Below are 18,678 nucleotides of genomic sequence, written 5' to 3'. Positions count from 1 at the left end.
GAGCCTAATAAAAATATTACTAAAATCCTTGGATTATATTGGAATCACGAGAACGATTGCTATCAATACAATATAAAACCAATAAAAATATCTGGTCGATTTACAAAAAGACTAGTTCTATCCGAAATATCGTCGCTATTCGATCCACTTGGATTAATCGCTCCAGTAATAATTAGGTTTAAGATGATTATGCAACAGTTATGGTTGCAAAAAATAAACTGGGATGACGTTTTACCTATTCCATTATAACAAGATGGGTCAAAAATGCGTGTGGAACTGGAGCAAATTAATAATATTAAAATCAATCATCTAGTTCTCGGCATCGAAAAAATTAAAAAACTAGAATTACACGCGTTCGCTGACGCAAGTATGCAAGCCTATGGTGCTTGTATATACACACGCGCTACAGACATTTATGGTAAAGTAGTAATAAATTTATTGTGTGCAAAATCAAGAGTCGCGCCATTAAAGGTAGTTTCGTTACCTCGGCTCGAACTGTTAGCTGCGCTTTTGGCCGCTCGCCTTATGTCAAAATATGCACCAAAATTACAGTTACCTATAAATGAATATTTTTATTGGACAGATTCGACACTGGTATTAAATTGGTTATTATCTCCGTCGTCTCGTTGGAAAACTTTTGTGGGAAACAGAGTAAGTGAAATACAAGAGTTAACGTCTGTTTCACAATGGAGGCATGTTGCGTCCAGCGACAATCCAGCGGACATAGTGTCAAGAGGCTGTTTTCCATCACAAATGAAAGGTTTAGATTTATGGTGGAACGGACCTAGTTGGTTGAAAGGGGAACATACTCAATGGCCAAGTAACTTTCGAGAACTTAANATACTCAATGGCCAAGTAACTTTCAAGAACTTAATTCTAAAAGTGAATATTTGTCTGAAGAAAAAGTAATTACTAATTTATTCGTAACAACGGAAAATAATTCTTTTAATCAAATTTTTAAATTATTTTCTTCATTAAGTAAACTTTTACATGTTGTGGCTTATTGTCTTCGTGTGAAGTTAAATTTTTTATCGAGTGACACTAATATTTATGGTCCTGTTGAAGTTACAGAAATTGAAAATGCCCTTAAACGATTAGTGAAGGTAGCGCAACTAGAAGAATTTTTTACTGAGTTGTGTGACTTAAAAAACTCAAAATTAGTGTCCAGTAAAAGTAAACTTTTTCGTCTTAAACCATTTCTAGACAACGATGGTATAATCAGGGTAGGCGGTAGATTAAAACATGCCGTCTCACTATCATTTTTTCAAAAACATCCGATAGTGTTACCCGCTGATAGTGCTTTTACAAAATTATTATTTCTGGATGAACACGAAAAATCATTACACGCCGGTCCACAAGCGATGTTAGCTAATATACGTTTGAGATATTGGCCGATTAATGGACGTAATATAGCCAGAAATATATCTAGAAAATGTGTCAAATGTTTCAAATACAAACCGGTTGTATTTGAGCCCATCATGGGTGACTTACCTAAGGACCGAGTCGAACCAGCGCGAGCCTTTGTTAAATGTGGCGTAGATTTTGCTGGTCCAGTGTTTGTGCGATCTAGTTTGCGAAGAAACGCGCCTAAGACTAAAGCGTATATCAGTATCTGGGTTTGTCTTGTCACAAAAGCTATTCATATAGAATTAGTAGGCGATTTGACAGCGGAGTCTTTCCTTAATACGTTACGGAGATTCTGTGATAGACGTGGTTATTGTATGGATGTANTCTGTGATAGACGTGGTTATTGAATGGATGTATATTCAGATAACGGAAAAAACTTTGTTGCGGTTAATCGACAACTTCGAGAAGTGCATGAACTTTTAGCTAAACCAGAAGTTAAAAATGAATTAAATAATATAGGAATTCAATGGCATTTTATTCCGGCCCGTAGTCCTCACTTTGGCGGATTGTGGGAGGCGTCTGTTAAATCTGTTAAGGCACATTTGCTCAAATCGATTGGTAATGCTCTGTTTAACTATGAAGAGTTATATACAATACTTGTTCGAGTAGAAGCCATATTAAATTCGCGACCGTTGACACCTTTATCCACGGATCCAAGTGACTTATCGGTTTTAACACCTGGTCATTTTTTGATAGGTGACTCACTATCTGCTTTTCCTGAACGTGAGGTAACGAATATTATGGAGAACAGACTAACTCGCTGGAGGCGTGTTGTTCAAATTACGCAAAAAATATGGATTAGATGGAAGAACCAGTATCTCAATCAGTTACAAGAGCGAAAAAAATGGTCACAATCAAATGGTCTTGGCTTGAAGAAAAACACTGTAGTTCTCATGCGTGATGAAAACTTGCCCCCTTTAAAATGGTCAATTGGAAGAATAATGGAAGTTCATAGTGGTTCTGATGGCGTCGTACGAGTGGCTACTATCCGTACAGCAACCGGTGTATATAAACGAGCTGTTCGTCAATTATGTCCATTACCTTTCGAGGGAAATTGTACAGCAAGTTCAAATAATTAAAAATGTTTAAAATGTATGTTTAGTAAATTATGTTAAAATGCTTATGATTTGAAAAAAAAAGATAATAATAATATCTAGTCTAAATATTGTGATATAAATTCTTGTTGTTTTTTTTTTTTATGTATGTAATGTATTATATATTATTTGTATCTCTATTATAAAATATGTTCATTGTTAAAGTGTCCTGCAGCTAATGTTTGTTGCTAAATTTAGTTACCTTAATTTTTATTATTTATTTATATATTAATTTAATTATTTGTAATTTATTTAAAGCATGATATTTTAGTTCTAAGTTCTAATTATTTGTTATTTATCTGAGAATGTTTTACAGAATTATTGTTTATATTTTTGGCCATGAATGTGGGTCAATTGTTTGTCATAATCTTATTATTTATATGTACTTTATATTGATTCTATTGAAATGTGTTATTTCAAGGTAGGCGGTGTGTTCGCGCTCGTTATCACGCGATTAAGCGATACCAATAATAATGATGGTCGCCGACCAATATAAGACCAGTTATGCTCGATATACGTATGCGCGCGGACAAATCGCCAGCTTACAATAAAATAATAATAAAAGATACAGTCCACAATTAATAAACATTCATATTTATCAATTTATTTATTATACATATTGAACCAGACGCAACAGTTCTATTACGATAAAAATGCAAAAAATAATGAGTTTTTCTGATAAATTTACAATAAATAATAATTATAAAACTTTCTGACTGCATATTAATCTTAAAAATAACATTGTTTTAATTCTCATAAAATTTTCTATTTAATGATTCATTCTAGTCAACGAAGGAGTAATTTTGCAGAATAGCAGAAAAAATTCCCAACAAACTTTTTTTTTTTTTGTTTTAAGTAGGAAATTGGTGGATTATTCCAAAAGCAACATCAACTCTTATTTCTTTAATTATATCATGATTAGTAGTTCTTTGATTTTAAAATATAATATACCAATATATATTAATTATAATTATTAAATTTAGTATGAAATTGATATTCAATAATTTAATATTTTAATTTAAACGGAGAAATTATAAAAAAATAAAGAAGTTATATTTTGCTTTACTTTTACGTGTATAAAAATTTAAAGGGCTCGATACAATATTTTCCAATAAAAACTATTTGTTACTATAAATTAATGCACTGGACTACAAGGAACTTTCATCAGAAGCAAAAATATACTTTTCTAAATCAAATTTTCGCGTTGTTTTCAAATCTGCAAGTAGACTATTTCTATCACTTCTAATTTTTTATATTATTACTAATTATATATATAAAATAATAATTAAAAAAAAAAAAAAATTGTTTTCAAATTATTACTGATTTGATTTTTAATATGTTAAAAATAATCAGTCCAAATTTTCAATTTTAACCTATTTTTTTGGTTCTTTAAAGTTGATGAAAAATTTTTGATAAAGATTTATGAAAGTTTAAAGTAAAAAAAATTGAATATATTACCATAACTTTTATCTCAATTACAAGTTTAAAATTGACATCTAGGCCTGTCAACAAAGGAAAAATTGCGAAAAAAATTCCCAACCAAATTTTGTTTTTTTAAAAGATGAATTAAAATATGTATAATGACATACTAATAGTCCTCATTGATTGGAATTGAGCTTTTTTTTTACAGCCTCGCAAAAGTTAAAAAATATGAGCTTTTTTAATTTTCTCAAAAAATATTTAACTTAAAAAAAAAACTTTCGTACGAAAGTTGTTTAAAAGACAATTATAAACAAAAAAATTATCTTATATTTTTTCATTTAAACAAATATTTTTCGAATTATATTACATTTAATATGAGTACTAAAATTTATATTCAATTTTTTTCATTTTATGGTTACTTTTTATCATGTTATATTTACATTAGACACAATGTTATAAATGCTAATGTGTGTATGTGTGAGTTAAACGTTAAATTTGTTTATTGCATATTATCAGTGTCCCATAAATGATTTAGGTACTAAAGATAAGTTATCGTTTGTTACACCCGATGGAAAGTATATAATGTAAAGGACGGAAAGAACACTGTATTATTACGTTATTTACTGGTAACAGTACGCGATTTAATTTCCATGGATAATAATAATAACGTTAAACGAGGTTATTATGGAAATGATTATCTGTAACCTTTATTACAAAAGTTAGAAATATCATGGTATGTCAACTACGAGTGTTCCATGGTTAGCCAAGTTAAAAATCTCCTTCTTTTTCCTAACCTTAATCCCATTTACTTGGGATCGGCCACCCTTATCCTAAGCTTCCACTTAACACTATCTCCCACATCTTCTACACTCACATCAGCTGTCCTCAAATCATATTCAATAGCATCCCTCCATCTCTTTTTAGGTCTTCCTCTATCTCTTCTTCCTTCAAATTCATTTCTATAACTGTTCTTACAGAATCCGATTCTTCTCTCCTCATAACATGACTAAACAATCTAACTCTATTTTCTGTCGTCTTATCCACGATTGACGCAACACCTATACTTCCTCTTATATGCTCGTTCCTTATCCCATCTTCTCTAGTCACTTCACTCATCTAACTAAGTATTCTTATCTCTGCTACACTTATTCTCTGCTCTACTTTCTTATCAACCGCCCAACACTATGAACCATACATCATAGCTGGCCTCACAATTAGTATTTATTCATATATTATATTTTAAAATCAAAGAACTACTAATCAGGATATAATCAAAACAATAAGATTTGATGTTGCTTTTGAAATAATCCACCAATTTCTCTAAATGAAACACTATCTACAAATTTGCATCAAAGCGTTTCTTTTGATAGTGATTTTAATCACTATCAGATATCATCTATACTTGTCCCATCTATGCCTCGTCCACACTGTGCCTCGGACCCACTGTGCTACCGTTTTTTATTTTAAAAGGCTATAACTTTTTAAAAAATGTATGGATCAATACAATTTTTTTATGAGAAATAATATTTTTTAATAATCTCTTTTTCATTCGACATACTTTATCTTAATCAGGATATTAATAAACAACTAGAAGATCATGTAGCTTTTGGAATAATACACCAATTTTTTAAAATTAAACACTATCTAAAGATTTGCATCGAAGCGTTTTTTTTTTATAGTGATTTTAATCACTGTCAGATATCATTATACTTCATCCAATTATGCCACGTCACCACTGTGCCGCGACCACTCTGTGCTGGGTATTTTATATATGTCATGATTATAAATTTATGATTTTTAAATGTGATATACGAATAAATATTTATTATCATTTGTTAAATTTATATGATAACCAAAACCAGTTTTTAGAAATAACTTATTTTGTGGGTAATATCTTTATACACATACTAGTTGTGATCATTTGATATATCGTTAAAAAAAATAGGTTAAATGAAAGCTGAGAAAAATACATTACAGGCACAAAATTAAACCAAATACTAAAATAATTTTAATATGAATAAGAAATTCTTTCTCACAAGACGAAACTACAGTAATGAGGTCCTTGAAATTTATTGAAATTATTAAATCTAAATTGATAAATATCAAAATAATTTAAATTTTTTTCCAAAAGAATTAAGAGAAAAATGCAAAAAAACATTTCAATTTCCGTGGTTTGAACTTCATACATTAAGCGTGAAAGACTGCACTGTTACCGTTTCGGCAACAGTATATCGCGTGGGTTAGTAGATAAAAGTTAAAATTTATAACTAATTCAAAGTCGTACTACTTAATTTAGAGGTAAAAATTTCAAAATAAGTTAATGTTTATATTCAATGTAAGCTACGTAATGCTAAGCTATGTAAGCATATACGTGTAACTTTTATGAAAATCGATGGCCTCATTGCTTGGCAGACCTTTATTTAAAAAAAAAAAAAAAATTGAAAACTAAAATAGCCTGTTTTTTTAAATATTGAAGCCATTTGCATTAGTAGATAAGTTTCTTATTAAATAATAAACAATGCAAATAAACTAAATTAAAAAAATTGTTTTATATAGTAACTGATAATATAAAAATTTATTCTGTTCAAATTAACTTAAATGAACGTATAAAATGGTCTCGTATCATTAGTATATTCAATTTGTAAATTTGAATCATCTTTTGCTTCACACGTGACATCTAATTTAAAAAAAAAAATAAATTATTAGAAATAGATTTGTGAAATGATGTATCAAATTGATTAAATGAAATAACAGCACAATATTTTTTAACCAACGAATATTGTGTAATATGTAAAAATATTATTATGTTTTTTAGCTCAATTTAAACCCAATTAATATTAAAAACTAGATTTACCATGTTGTTGAATATCTTCTAGGGCATTTAATTCATTGGTATGTTCTGACAAATTTATTGGATTTTGAGTGGTATCTAAATTTGTTAATATAAAAATTGTTTATTAAGTTTTAGATTTTTTAATAACATATTATAAATAAATAAAAGTACACTAGTTTATTATAAAATAATTACCATCTTTTTTAATTCCATCCTGTTTATTTACTTCATTGGTAGGTTGCACCAAATTTATAGAATTTTTGTATTGTATAATATCTAAAAATATTAAAATACTATTAAGCTCAATTTAAATTAAAATATATGTAGAATACTATATAATTAAAACTTTACATTCTTGTACAATATTTTTCATCGCATTTACTTCATTGGCATATTGTATCATATTTATTGGATTTTGTGTAGTATCTAAACATGTTCATAAAAAAATAATTTTAATTCAGTTTTATATTGTTTCAATAACAATACCTTGGTTGTCATTGTAAGGTGGACTAGGTAATAATGTCTGACTTGTATTCAAATCAAATTTAAATCCAAGTTCGATGTACTTTTTACAAATTGTCGTTAAGATTAAATCATTAATTTTGTCACTAAGAAAAATGAATAGTTCTTGATATTTTCCTAGAAAGTTTAATGTGTTGAATTCCATATTCCATAAATTCCACAATGAAAATAAATCTAAAGATATTAGTTTACAAAATCTTGTATTTTTCTCAAGTTTTAAATTCATTATTAACATAATTTCCCTAATTCTAAATAATGCTGCATTAATAGAATAATTATCAATACTCAAAGGAATACATTTTTTTAAATTTTCATTTTCCTTTAAATATGTTAGAACGTCACTTAAAATAACACAATGTTTTCTTTGGATGTTCATTGGCTTATTATGATATTGTTCTATAGCATTTAAAGCTCCTTCCATAATTTTGGCCATTGGAACAATTTCAATTATTTTTGCTAAAAGTGTTACTGTACATTTGTGTGCACGAACCTTATCAGATTTTAGTAGCTTACAACAATGTTCAAGAAAATTAAAAAGTGCAAAAAACATCACATTTAAATCATGACTGTAAGAACATCCAAGGAATATTGTTGCGTGCCGTATGAAATTATCGCAATTGTATAATGTTACAGGTTTATTAATTATTTCGTTTGGATAAATGTCTTTCGTCCTATATTTAATATGTTTGACATCATTAATATTCTTCCATCCGGGTATTTGTAGTAAATTATTTATTATATAAGCGCTTTTTTTTGTATTATTTGTTCCTTCAGTATACAAGATAGCGAAAAATATATAAAAGTACACTTGAATATTCAGTATTATTGCTATTTTCATTTTCGAAAAGTTTCTCATTCTAAGAAAAAAAATATATTCGCACAAAAATTTGTTTCAATTTTATAGTGATATTAATAATTTATTTTATTTCCATACTAAATACATACTAGCATATAAGGGAGACTGATTATACACAGGTGTACTTAGAAAAACAATACTATTTATGTGTGATTGGAATGAAACACAGGTTCACCCAAAGAAAACCTAAATTAATTTTTATAGAGAGTATTTCTTAACGATTTATGATAATGTTTTATTAATACCAATAAAATAATTATTCTTATAAATAATTATTGTTTATCACAAGAAAAAATTTATCAATTGTAGAGTCTTTGTCAATATGAAAATATGTTTTTATAAATATAATATAGGTTTAATTATTGTCATGAAAAATATTACATCATTTCAATAAAAAAAAACCTCTCACAGGGGGGTCGCGGAACAGTGGTGACGTGTCATAGTTGAATCAAATATAATGATATCTAACAGCGATTAAAATCACAATCATATAAAACGCTTTGATGCAAATCTTTAGATAGTGATTAATTTTAAAAAATTGGTGGATTATTCCAAAAGCTACATGATCAGCTATTTTCTTATTAATATCCTGATGAAGATAAAGTATGTCGAATACTTTATCTTTAAAGAGATATAAATATTATTTCTCATAAAAAAATTGTGTTGATCCATATACTTTTAAATAAGTTATAGCATTATAAAGTTAAAAATGTAAAAAATAAAATCGAGAATTTTCACACAAAAATAGCATTCGGTAGCCTTTTTCACCATGAAGACAAAATAAATTCCGAATTTTTTTTTTCCATAATAAAGTACATTATATTAGCTTTAATTTAAGATATATATAAATGTGTCAGACTTCCTGGAACACTTCCAAAAGTTAAGTTTAACAGTAAAGTTTTTGTGAAAATATTGTAATTTTTTTTTAGATTTCCCCCATTTATGGGGAACGAGGGAATTTTTTTCAACTTTTGAGAGTAATGTCTTCAATGTGATACGATTTGTGATCGTTTGACGTATCGTTGAAAGAAATCGGTTCGGTGAGAGTTGAGAAAAAGAAGTGACTAACTTAAAAATCCCAGCAAAGGTAGCTAATTAGTTTTCTATGACATTGCTGTCACAGTCACGGATTGTTTATTACCAAGTATGACAATCAATAGATATACTTTTTATATTGCCAGTTAGTATATTTATAAAATCACAACAATGTGCCTTACTACCATTGATAATAACATTGCTGTGTACCTGCGAATATTGATGTCATAAAAAACCAAATAGATACGATTTGTGATTAAAGTTTAGAATAGAGTTTAGAATAGATTAAATCAAAAAAATTTAAATACACAAAGAACTTTCATCAGAAACAAAAATATACTTTTCTAAATCAACTTTTCGCGATGTTTTCAAATGTGTAATTTGACTTTTTCTATCACTTCCAAGTTTTAATATTATTTAAAAATAGTATTTACATATAAAAAAAATAATTAAGAACAAAAAAAAATGGTTTTAAATTAATACTGATTTTAATTATTAATATGTTAAAAATGAGGAAAATGACATATTTTATCTATTTTTTTAATCGTATAAAGTTGATTTTTATGAATGTTTATAATAAAAAAAAATAATTTATTTTGCCATAACTTTTAGCTCAATTGGTAAGTTTGAAATTGACATCATTAAATAGAAAATTTTATGAGAATTAAAAAAATTGTATCGTTAATATTAATATGCAGTAGGGAAGTTTTATAAATACTATTTATAGTAAATTTATCAGAATAGCTCAATATTTTATTGCATTTTTATCGTAATAGAACACTTAAATAGAAGTAATAGTAATAATTTCCTAGTAACTTTTGGTGTATAAAAAGATTCTATAATTGAAATATTCAGAAGTTAATTAATTTTAATGATTTACTTTAACTAAATGAACCAATCAAAACAAAGTTAAAAAGATTTACTCAATTGAGCGTATTATAAAATTTGATATTTATTAATTTTTAAAATTTAATATTATAATATTTGTAAAAATCAATTGTTATTTCAGGAGAAAAAACAATCATTTTTTTTAGAAATTATTTATATAGCAATATGTTACCAAAAAATTTGTAATATTATAGTTTAGTAGTAGCACACACAAATAGAGTAAAAAAATTATTAAATTACAAAGTAAAATGATTAAATTTTATAGTTGAAACCTATCATATCAAACTCAATTCGTCAATAAATACTTTGAAAACATTAAAAATGAATGATTTTAATTGTCTGTATGGATAACATGGGACAAGTAACTGTTTAATTGATAGATTAGAATTTTTTTTCAAATTTTGAGGGTATTATCTTCACTTTAACTAATTGTAATCATTTGACATATCGTTGAAGAAAGTAGGTCAAGTTAGAGCAGAGAAAATAAATCATAGTCACAAAAAAATATATTCTCAGTTTTGCATCGAGGTATATATAAAGAAATATTTATAAAATATTTATTATTAAAGAATAAAATTGATTCATACATTTTTTAAAAAGTTATAGCAACATGATGTTAAAAAATGTAAAATATAATATGAAGAATTTTTTCACAAAAATAGCATATTTTTACATACGGTAGTCATTTTCATCATGAAGACAAGTCCAGAGGTCAAATATTTTTTAGTAAAGTATATTACATTAGCTTTAATTTAAAGTATATATAAAAGTGTCAGTCTTTCACGAACATTTTCAAAAGTTAAGTTGAAAATGTTAATTTTAGCTTCGATGCGAAGCTGAGAAGGTATTAATTTTACTATGATGTGTTTTTTTTTTTTTGTGTGCGTTACCACTTTTTCTCAGCTCTCACCGAACCGATTTCTTTCAATGATACGTCAAAAGATCACAAATCTCCCTTATTCCCCATAAATGGGGGGAACCTCCAAAATTACAAATTTAAAAATCGCTTATTTTCGAAATTTTTTCAATTTTTTTTACTAAAAATTGCTATAACTTTTTTAAAAACGAACATATCAATATAATTTTTTTTTTATAGATGGTTAACATCTTTACCTATCACTTGTTGTATTTTTTTATAAGTTTAACCCGTTACCTGCCCACAGGTGGGGATTTAAAATGATAACTTTTTTACAAAAATTGAACTTTTGAAAATGTTCCGGAAGGTCTGACACTTTTATATACATCTTAAATTAAAGCTAATGTAATATACTTTATTATGGAAAAAAAAATGTCGGTCTTTATTTTGTCTTCACGGTTAAAATGGCTACCGTATGCTATTTTTGTGTTAAAATTCTCAATTTTATATTTTACATTTTTAAATTTAAAATGTTATAACTTTTTGAAAAATGTGTGGATCAATACAATTTTTTTATAAGAAATAATATATATATATATACTTCTTTCATTCTAAATACTTTTTTTTTAAATCAGACCATATCCCTTAATACAGGGGGATTCAAAACATAAAAAAGCATAAAGAAAGTAGAAATTTTTCAACTTAATTTATGAAAGTGTTCCGGAAAGACTGACACTTTTATATATATCTTAATTTAAAGCTTATAAAATATAACAGTTTACCTTTTAAATCAGCACACAATATTAATAATAATGTGACTCAAAAAAGTCACATTCCTATTGCTTTACATTTTTATGCTTTATTTTATGATATTAAAATTCTTATCACCATTGACACAGGTTCAAATATATGTTGCATAACACATAATTTGATCCCAAACAATCAGATCGAATCACAATGTTTTTCAAATATATATGGTCCTGACAGTAAACCATTAAATATTTTAGGCGCAACAAATATTATCTTAAATATTGAATCAGTAGATTTTGTCATTAGAGTATTCGTAGTAAAACAATAATCTTGTATGATTATTCTTGGTAATGAATTTTTAGACAAAAACAACTATGTCTTAGACTTTGATAAACAAACAATGTGTTTGAATCAGCAAATTCAACTACCCATATTTCTTGATAATAATTTAAATCTTAATCAATTAAATTCTAATTTTACTGAAAAAGTAATGGATCAGTTTACAGTGAAGGGCCGGATTTAGGGGAGGGCTGAGTGGGCTGCAGCCCAGGGGCCCCCACAAATTTGGTATACATTGGTATCACAAACATGATAATAATTGTTATTTAATAAGTAAAAAAACCCAGCACAGGGGGGTCGCGGCACAGTGGTGACGTGGCATAGTTGGATCAAGTATAATGATATCTGACAGTGATTAAAATCACTATCAAAAATAAACGCTTCGATGCAAATCTTTAGATAGTGTTTAATTTTAAAAAAATTGGTGTTTTATTCCAAAAGCTACTTGATCTGCTGGTCCCTTAATATCTCGATTAAGATAAAGTATGTCGAATGAAAAAGGGTTTATTAAAAAATATTATTTCTGATAAAAAAATTGTGTGGATCCATAAACTTTTCAATAAGTTATAGCATTATAAAGTTAAATATAATATAAATAATAAAATCGAGAATTTTCACACGAAAATAGCATTCGGTAGCCATTTTCGCCGTGAAGAAAAGTCCAGAGGTCAAATTTTTTTTTTTCAAATTAAAGTACATTACATTAGCTTTAATTTAAGATATATATAAAAGTGTCAGACCTTCCGGAACATTTTCAAAAGTTAAGTTGAAAAAGTTAATTTTTTGTGAAAAAGTTGTCATTTTAAATCCCCCCCTGTGGGCAGATAAAAGGTCAAATTTACAAAAAAAATATACCAAATAATAGGTAAAGACATCAAGCATCTATATAAAAAAAAATTATATTGATATGTTCATTTTTGAAAAAGTTACGGCAGTTTTTAGTAAAAAAAATTGAAAAAATTTCGAAAATTAGCGATTTTTAAATTTGTAATTTTTTTGGAGGTTTCCCCCATTTACGGGGAACGAGGGAAATTTTTTCAATTTTGAAGGGTAATGTCTTCGACTAGATACGATTTGTGATCTTTTGACGTATCGTTGAAAGAAATCCGTTCGGTGAGAGCTGAGAAAAAGTGGTAACAGACACAAAAAAAAAAAAATCATAGTAAAACCAATACCTTCTCAGCTTCGCATCGAAGCTAAAATATATTTCCTTGTTTATGTAAAAGAGACCCTTACAATGCATTCCGCCCAGGGGCCACCACATACCTAAGTACGCCCCTGTTACAGTGTATGATTATTATTCAATAGTACATTGTATTTCAGTTGACCTTAATATGAGTAAAGGCATAGCCTTGGACATATGTAACAAATATGGTAATATGGCGCCAACTTTATATAAATTAAAACCAAAAACAGATGATGCTGTTCCCGTCTGCATTAATGGTAGAGTTATTTATTTTTTAATTACAAAAAAATATTACTTCGAAAAACCAGAATATGTGAATATTAAAAAGGCTTTAAACAACTTAAAAATTAAAATGATAAAACATCATGATAATCACATTGTAATGCCTAGAATAGCATCAGGTCTAGATAAAAAAAAATGGATAATAATTAAACTAATGACCTGTTACATTTTTTTAAACATTAGTATTCAAAATATAATTATTGATGAGAATAACTCACCTAAACATAGAAAAAGTGTAAATTCCAATAACACAATGTTAAACACTAACATACAAAGTAAGCCAACCATTGTAGATATGGAAGGCAACACAATTAATATTTTATCTCATTTAATAAGCTCTGAACACAAACAAGTCTCTAAAATAATAACACCATATAATAATTTACAGTTTAATGATATTGTTGAAATTAAAGCAGCAGACGAAGAAAATGTAATTGAGAATTTTATTTTTCCAAATTTAAATAAATCTATAAGTATAACACAGAAAGTAGAGTTATACAAACAAATAGATGAATATACTACATCAAATACATTATTTAATTTTATAACATCAGCATTAATTAATATCAAACAATTTATTTAAATTCTTTTGTCATTTTAGACAATAATTTAAATAAGAAAAATGAAAAAAAGCATATATCAATCCAAAGTAAAATAAATTTCTTAAAGGTCATTGAAAATTTTCAAATTTTTACCTTTATTCAATTCAATTGTAAGTTTTTACAAGAATATATGAAACCATCAAATCGTTTTAAATTAGATTCGACTTATTTTAATAGCATTCGTAATACACTGAAAATTACTCAAGATTTTAAAACTATAAGTTTTCAAAATATATTAAATATATTTTGAAAGCGTTTTATTAAATTTTAATAAAACGGTTTCATTTTTATTACGTAAACCTATTATACTTTTTTAATTATAACTTAAATTCTTATATGAAAAATATTCCAAACATTTTTTTTAATTATAGAAGAAGCATTTTATATTCTAAAAATATATTTTATAATTCTTTAAATATATATTATTGGTCTTTTAAAAACTACATACATTCTTTTGTTAAAACATCATGAAAATTAATTGCATTAAGCATGTCAATAAAAATTCATTTACCATATTTAATATTATTATATAATATATATTTAATTATACCATGTTTACATGTAAACAATGAATGTCTTAAAATTTAATTTTATATTTCTAAACATTGTATTATTTATACAACCAGTATTTGTAATTTTATAATTGATTCATATAATAAATAATTTTGTAAAAACATAACAATTGTAAAGCAAGTTTCAACAATTTCAAATCATTAAAAAATACAAAAGATTAATATGAATTAAGAAAATGCAATTCATACTAGCAATGGTAGTTAGAATAATAATTATTAGTTCAGCACTGATGAATCAGCTTCACCAGATGAAGACTTCGGAATTCAAATTATCAGTAAAAACCAAGGAATCAAAAGCTCATATAATATCAGTACATACGAAGAAAAACAAATAAAAGAAATCTATTTGTGTTTGCAAAATTTTTTTTATTTTGACATTTGTAGCTTCAAAAGAAACACAGCTAAACAAACTAAAAATGTGAAGTCCAAAAATAAAGAAATATCATCGATTTCCAATTTGAATAGCACTTCTATAATTATCATGTACAGAACCAAATAGCAATACCTTATAATTATAAAAGCAAAAATTCTAGAAGAACGAAAAATGTCTGAACTTATTATTTTTAATAACTGATCAGAATGATGATTTTTCAGACAACATTATACATTTTTTTTTCTCACAATGTTTTGAATTAGTCTTATCACATTATTTTTATATAAATGTAAAAATGAAAACAAAAATTATAAATTGTCTTATCTTTTAATATTATATTTAACATCATACATACTTATAAAATATCATACTGTTATGTTTTCTACTGTATTCTATAATTTTCTTTTAAATCTATCTTTCAAATGCGATTGATATTATTAAATTTTTACTATTATATTATCTACTAATATTTAATATTCAAATCAATAATTTTTAATCTTTACATATCATAAATACTAAATTTATTTACTCACTTTTAATTGTACAATTATTCTTATTATATTTAATCAATTTTTTGCCTAAGTAAAACGATAATTGTGAGGGCACAACACTTAAAAACAAAAATTGTTTTAAATTAATACTGATTTTAATTATTAATGTGTTAAAAATATGAAAAATGACATATTTAACCTATTTTGTTAATCCTTTATGGTTGATTTTCGTGAAAGTTTATAATAAAAAAAACAATAGATGATTTTTTCAGACAGTCATTGAGTATGACTGATCGTAATGAACAGATAAATATAACAAAAACCCATCACAGGGGGGTCGCGGCACAGTGGTGACGTGGCATAGTTGGATCAAGTATAATGATATCTGTCAGTGATTAAAATCACTATCATAAGAAACGCTTCGAAGCAAATCTGTAGATAGTGTTTCCTTTAGAGAAATTGGTGAAATATTTTAAAAGCAACATGAACTCTTATTTCTTTAATTATATCCTGATTAGTAGTTCTTTGATTTTAAAATATAATATATGAATAAATACTAATTATAGTTTTTAAATTTAGTATGAAATTGTGAGGCCAGCTATGATGTATGGTTCATAGTGTTGGGCGGTTGATAAGAAAGTAGAGCAGAGAATAAGTGTAGCAGAGATGAGAATGCTTAGTTGGATGAGTGGAGTGACTAGAGAAGATAGGATAAGGAACGAGCATATAAGAGGAAGTATAGGTGTTGCGTCAATCGTGGATAAGATGACAGAAAATAGACTTAGATTGTTTAGTCATGGTATGAGGAAAGAAGAATCGAAAGCTGTAAGAACAGTTATAGAAATGAATGTTGAAGGAAGAAGAGATAGAGGAAGACCAAAAAAGAGATGGAGGGATGCTATTGAATGCGATTTGAGGACAGCTGATGTGAGCGTAGAAGATGTGGGAGATCGTGTCAAGTGGAAGCTTAGGATAAGGGTGGCCGACCCCAAGTAGTTGGGATTAAGGCAAAGAAAAAGAAAAATATTACCAGATATTCCGGTGGCAATTGACATAATATGATTGTTATTTCGGAATGTACAATTTAGCGTTTAGTTGGGTTTAAATAATATAGCGTCAAATCAATTACCTACTCTATCGGTTGTATCTCAATATACACTACACTTTAATGATACAATAAATAAATAAACTCACACATACACACATATGCATTTATAACATTGTGTCTAATGTAAGTATAACATGATAAAAAGTAACCGTAAAATGAAAAAAATGGAATATAAATTTTATTACTCATATTAAATGTAATGTAACTCGAAAAATATTTGTTTAAATGAAAAAATATAAGATTATATTTTTATTTATAATTGTCTTTTAAACAACTTTTGTGCGAAACTTTTTTTTGTAAGTTAAATATTTTTTTTTGAGAAAATTAAGAAAGCTCATATTTTTGAACTTTTGCGAGGATTTAAAAAAAAAGCTCAATTCCAATCTTGAGGACTATTAGTATGTCATTATACATATTTTAATTCAACTTTTAAAAAAACAAAATTTTTTCCGCAATTTTTCCTTTGTTGACAGGCCTAGATGTCAATTTTAAACTTGTAATTGAGCTAAAAGTTATGGTAATATATTCAATTTATTTTACTATAAACTTTCATAAATCTTTATCAAAAATTTTTCATCAACTTTAAAGAACCAAAAAAATAGGTTAAAATTGAAAATTTGGACTGATTATTTTTAACATATTAAAAATCAAATCAGTAATAATTTGAAAACAAATTTTTTTTTCTTTTAATTATTATTTTATATATATAATTAGTAATAATATAAAAAATTAGAAGTGATAGAAATAGTCTACTTGCAGATTTGAAAACAACGCGAAAATTTGATTTAGAAAAGTATATTTTTGCTTCTGATGAAAGTTCCTTGTAGTCCAGTGCATTTTTTTATAGTAACAAACAGTTTTTATTGAAAATTATTGTATCAAGCCCTTTAAATTTTTATACACGTAAAAGTAAAGCAAAATATAACTTCTTTATTATTTTTATAATTTCTCCGTTTAAATTACAATATTAAATATCAATTTCATACTAAATTTAATAATTATAATTAGTATATATTCATATATTATATTTTAAAATCAAAGAACTACTAATCATGATATAATTAAAGAAATAAGAGTTGATGTTGCTTTTGGAATAATCCACCAATTGCCTAATTAAAACAAAAAAAAAAAAAGTTTGTTGGGAATTTTTTCTGCTATTCTGCAAAATTACTCCTTCGTTGACTAGAATGAATCATTAAATAGAAAATTTTATGAGAATTAAAACAATGTTATTTTTAAGATTAATATGCAGTCAGAAAGTTTTATAATTATTATTTATTGTAAATTTATCAGAAAAACTCATTATTTTTTGCATTTTTATCGTAATAGAACACTTAAATAGAAATCATAGTAATCATTTCTAAGTAATTTTTGATATTTAAAAAGATTCTACTATTGAAATATCCAGAACTGAATTAATTTTAATGATTTACTTTAACTAAATGAACCAATCAAAACAAAGTTGTTAAAAATATTTACTTAATTGAGCGTATAATAAAATTTGATTATAATTGTAAAAATCCATTATTAATTCAGGAGAACTAACAATCATTTTTTTTAGAAATGATTTATATAGCAACATGTTACCAAAAAATTACACAAATAGAGTAAAAAAATTATTAAATTACAAAGTAAAATGATTAAATTTTGTAGTTGAAACCTATCATATCAAACTTAATTCGTCAATAAATACTTTAAAAACATTAGAAATGAATGATTTTAATTGTCTTTATAGAGAACATGGGATGACTTTTTGAAAAAGATGTCATTTTAAATCCCCCCCTGTGGTCAGAGAAAAAAGTCAAAATTACAAAAAAAATATACCAAATAATAGGTAAAGACATCAAGCATCTATATAAAAAAAAATTATATTCATATGTTCATTTTTGAAAAAGTTACGGCAGTTTTTAGTAAAAAAAATTGAAAAAATTTCGAAAATTAGCGATTTTTAAATTTGTAATTTTTTTGGAGGTTTCCCCCATTTACGGGGAACGAGGGAAATTTTTTCAATTTTGAAGGGTAATGTCTTCGACTAGATACGATTTGTGATCTTTTGACGTAT

At 26.3% G+C, this 18,678-nt stretch overlaps 3 protein-coding genes across 4 annotated transcripts; 2 read left to right on the top strand and 1 right to left on the bottom strand.

Annotated features, from left to right (window-relative positions):
- The first annotated feature begins 264 nt into the window (after positions 1-264).
- LOC126894900 (uncharacterized) lies at positions 265-1,754 on the top strand. The gene is made up of 2 exons (XM_050666231.1): positions 265-905; positions 980-1,754. The coding sequence occupies exons 1-2, from the start codon at positions 265-267 to the stop codon at positions 1,752-1,754; spliced, it is 1,416 nt and encodes a 471-aa protein (XP_050522188.1).
- On the top strand, positions 1,755-2,486 carry LOC126894894 (uncharacterized). Its single transcript, XM_050666216.1, has one exon. It carries the CDS (start codon positions 1,755-1,757, stop codon positions 2,484-2,486), a length of 732 nt encoding a protein of 243 aa, XP_050522173.1.
- Positions 2,487-6,479: 3,993 nt separating this feature from the next.
- LOC126894415 (uncharacterized) lies at positions 6,480-14,273 on the bottom strand. Of its 2 annotated transcripts, none has more exons than XM_050665440.1 (6): positions 14,166-14,273; positions 7,243-8,135; positions 7,108-7,182; positions 6,952-7,032; positions 6,778-6,852; positions 6,480-6,600 (listed from the first exon to the last, which is right to left on the bottom strand). In XM_050665440.1, exons 2-6 carry the CDS (start codon positions 8,132-8,134, stop codon positions 6,518-6,520), a joined length of 1,206 nt encoding a protein of 401 aa, XP_050521397.1. In that variant the 5' UTR covers position 8,135; positions 14,166-14,273; the 3' UTR covers positions 6,480-6,517. The 2 variants fall into 2 exon arrangements, with proteins under 2 accessions (XP_050521397.1, XP_050521396.1); XM_050665439.1 differs by lacking the exon at positions 14,166-14,273 and adding an exon at positions 13,689-13,711.
- Positions 14,274-18,678: the final 4,405 nt, after the last annotated feature.

The sequence above is a fragment of the Daktulosphaira vitifoliae genome, unplaced genomic scaffold (assembly GCF_025091365.1).
Source record: "Daktulosphaira vitifoliae isolate Bord-2020 unplaced genomic scaffold, ASM2509136v1 Scaffold_1, whole genome shotgun sequence".
NCBI classification, from domain to species: domain Eukaryota; kingdom Metazoa; phylum Arthropoda; class Insecta; order Hemiptera; family Phylloxeridae; genus Daktulosphaira; species Daktulosphaira vitifoliae.
Note: the sequence above shows the minus strand (reverse complement) of the source record. Positions and strands in the feature narration are given on the sequence as shown.

Coding starts and splice junctions, on each gene's coding strand:
- LOC126894894 (XM_050666216.1), top strand. CDS start 1,755: ATGGATGTATATTCAGATAACGGAAAAAACTTTGTTGCGGTTAATCGA.
- LOC126894415 (XM_050665439.1), bottom strand. Junction 7,033..7,107: donor GAAAAATATTGTACAAGAAT/GTAAAGTTTTAA, acceptor TAATATTTTTAG/ATATTATACAATACAAAAAT. Junction 6,601..6,777: donor AGAAGATATTCAACAACATG/GTAAATCTAGTT, acceptor TTTTTAAATTAG/ATGTCACGTGTGAAGCAAAA.